This window comes from Dendrobium catenatum, unplaced genomic scaffold (genome assembly GCF_001605985.2).
Source record: "Dendrobium catenatum unplaced genomic scaffold, ASM160598v2 original_scaffold_177209, whole genome shotgun sequence".
Lineage (NCBI taxonomy): Eukaryota > Viridiplantae > Streptophyta > Magnoliopsida > Asparagales > Orchidaceae > Dendrobium > Dendrobium catenatum.
The window spans coordinates 1-1,667 of NW_021495630.1; the positions used below are offsets into that span (position 1 = coordinate 1).

General features: G+C 39.8%; 1 protein-coding gene across 2 annotated transcripts; it reads left to right on the forward strand.

Annotated features, from left to right (window-relative positions):
* The first annotated feature begins 12 nt into the window (after window positions 1-12).
* On the forward strand, window positions 13-1,661 carry LOC110105577. Of its 2 annotated transcripts, XM_028692339.1 has the most exons (4): window positions 13-228; window positions 320-468; window positions 563-622; window positions 804-1,661. In XM_028692339.1, exons 1-3 carry the CDS (start codon window positions 94-96, stop codon window positions 603-605), a joined length of 327 nt encoding a protein of 108 aa, XP_028548172.1. In that variant the 5' UTR covers window positions 13-93; the 3' UTR covers window positions 606-622; window positions 804-1,661. The 2 variants fall into 2 exon arrangements, with proteins under 2 accessions (XP_028548172.1, XP_028548171.1); XM_028692338.1 differs by lacking the exon at window positions 804-1,661 and having other exon boundaries at window positions 563-777.
* The last annotated feature ends 6 nt before the right edge of the window (window positions 1,662-1,667 follow it).

Here is a 1,667-nt window from a genome sequence, read left to right on the forward strand (position 1 = left end):
TTTTCAACATTACCATCTCTAATGTCCATGAAATGCTTACCAATGAGCTAACAGAAAGGAACTCACAACCCTAACTTTCGATTACTCCAAGGAATGGCAGGCGGAATCCCTCGGCCGTTTCGAGCAATGGCGTCCGTCGCCGGGATTCTCCTCGGCGGCCTGTTTACGGTTTCACTGGCTTCTTCGGCAGCAATTCGAGCACTTCAGTCAATTTCTGAAGCAAAGAAGGTGTTTTTCCTTTTTCTTGGTTCCTTCAAAAGCTGATTTTGAGTTTGATTTATTTGATTTTATCCTTCTTTAAAATTGATTGTTGGTTCAGAGGAAGCTCGCGATTTCATGTACGAATTGCCAAGGCAAAGGCTTTTATAGTTGCAAATTGTGCAAAGGAAATTCAACGATTGAGTGGTCTCCGTTGTATGATCCAATAGCTATTAATCCGTGCCTTTGCCCTACATGTGATGGGAACAGGTTTATCTCTGTAGTATTTCCAACTTAAATTTATAGATTTTTTTTTTCTATTTATTTATGTGTAGAACATGATAAGGATTTCTCATTGTGCCAGGATACAACGTTGTCTAAATTGTCTGGGGAAGGGCTACACTTGAATATTCAAGCAGTTAGGGTTTGTATATTCTCTGCTGAAAATATATTTTCTTTTGATGATGGTTATAAATCCTATGCGTTGTACTGCTTTAGTGTCTTCATTGTAAGGTGCTGTAGTTGGAGAAAACTAAAGATTTGGTTATCTTACTTTTTTATTGTACTATTACTGTGATATTATATGTGTTGTTGTATATTGACAGAATCAAATCTATCATAGAGAAGACAGGACGGCTAATCTTGGGGCTTCCAGGGGAACCCTATCCGTCTTCTCACCTTCCCTTGTTGTGCTCCTTCCTTCCCTCCCACTCCTCTAGCTCTGCTGGAGGTTGGCCCTCCTCTAGTGCATGAAATTCCCCTCTCCTTCTTCCTCCTTCAACATAGAAGGCCCCTTTAACAAATGTCCCCCAACTTCTCTCCACAAGGTGCTTATTTCCCTCAACAATGAAGATTTCTTGCTCCTTATGCACAACCCTCCGCTGCTTTTCCTCTACCGCCTACGTCCCTTTTTACATCTGCCTCTGCACACCTCAAATGAAATTCTCTCGTAGCATCCAAAATCTCTAGTTCTGGGGATTTTTCGGTCTCCTTTGTTTTGTCAAATGATCCACTGGTTCACTTCTTTGATGAAAAAATAGAAGCTGAGTTGGTTATGCAATTGGTAAGTGGCTATATTATGCGACTCTTTTCTCTATGATAAAAAAAATATTGGAATTTGAATGGAAATCTCTCCCATTTCTCATTGAATGATGACTTTTTCTCTTCAAGTTCACTTCTCCTAAGGATTTTGAGTTTGCTTGATCCGGCGGTCCTGAGTTTTTCTTCGACAAGCCATTCATTCTCAAGAATTGGTCCTCTGACTTCAGGCCTAGGAGGGATGAGTTGGACTCTATTCTTCTCTGCATCAAAATTTATGATATCCCACTGAGCTGTTGAAATCATAAAGGCATTTCTAAGATTGCAAGTAAGATTAGACAACCCTTAGCATTTGATTTTTTAATGGCTGAGAAAATTAGGCTCACTTTTTCTCGGATTTGTGTTTAGGTGGATAAGTATTCAATTCTTGC

What these genes read in the sequence shown, in the direction of transcription:
- LOC110105577 (XM_028692339.1), top strand. Translation starts at nt 94, where the DNA reads ATGGCAGGCGGAATCCCTCGGCCGTTTCGAGCAATGGCGTCCGTCGCC. An exon ending in CAATTTCTGAAGCAAAGAAG is followed by an intron (nt 229 to 319) that starts GTGTTTTTCCTT and finishes TTGTTGGTTCAG; the next exon opens with AGGAAGCTCGCGATTTCATG. An exon ending in CCTACATGTGATGGGAACAG is followed by an intron (nt 469 to 562) that starts GTTTATCTCTGT and finishes TCATTGTGCCAG; the next exon opens with GATACAACGTTGTCTAAATT.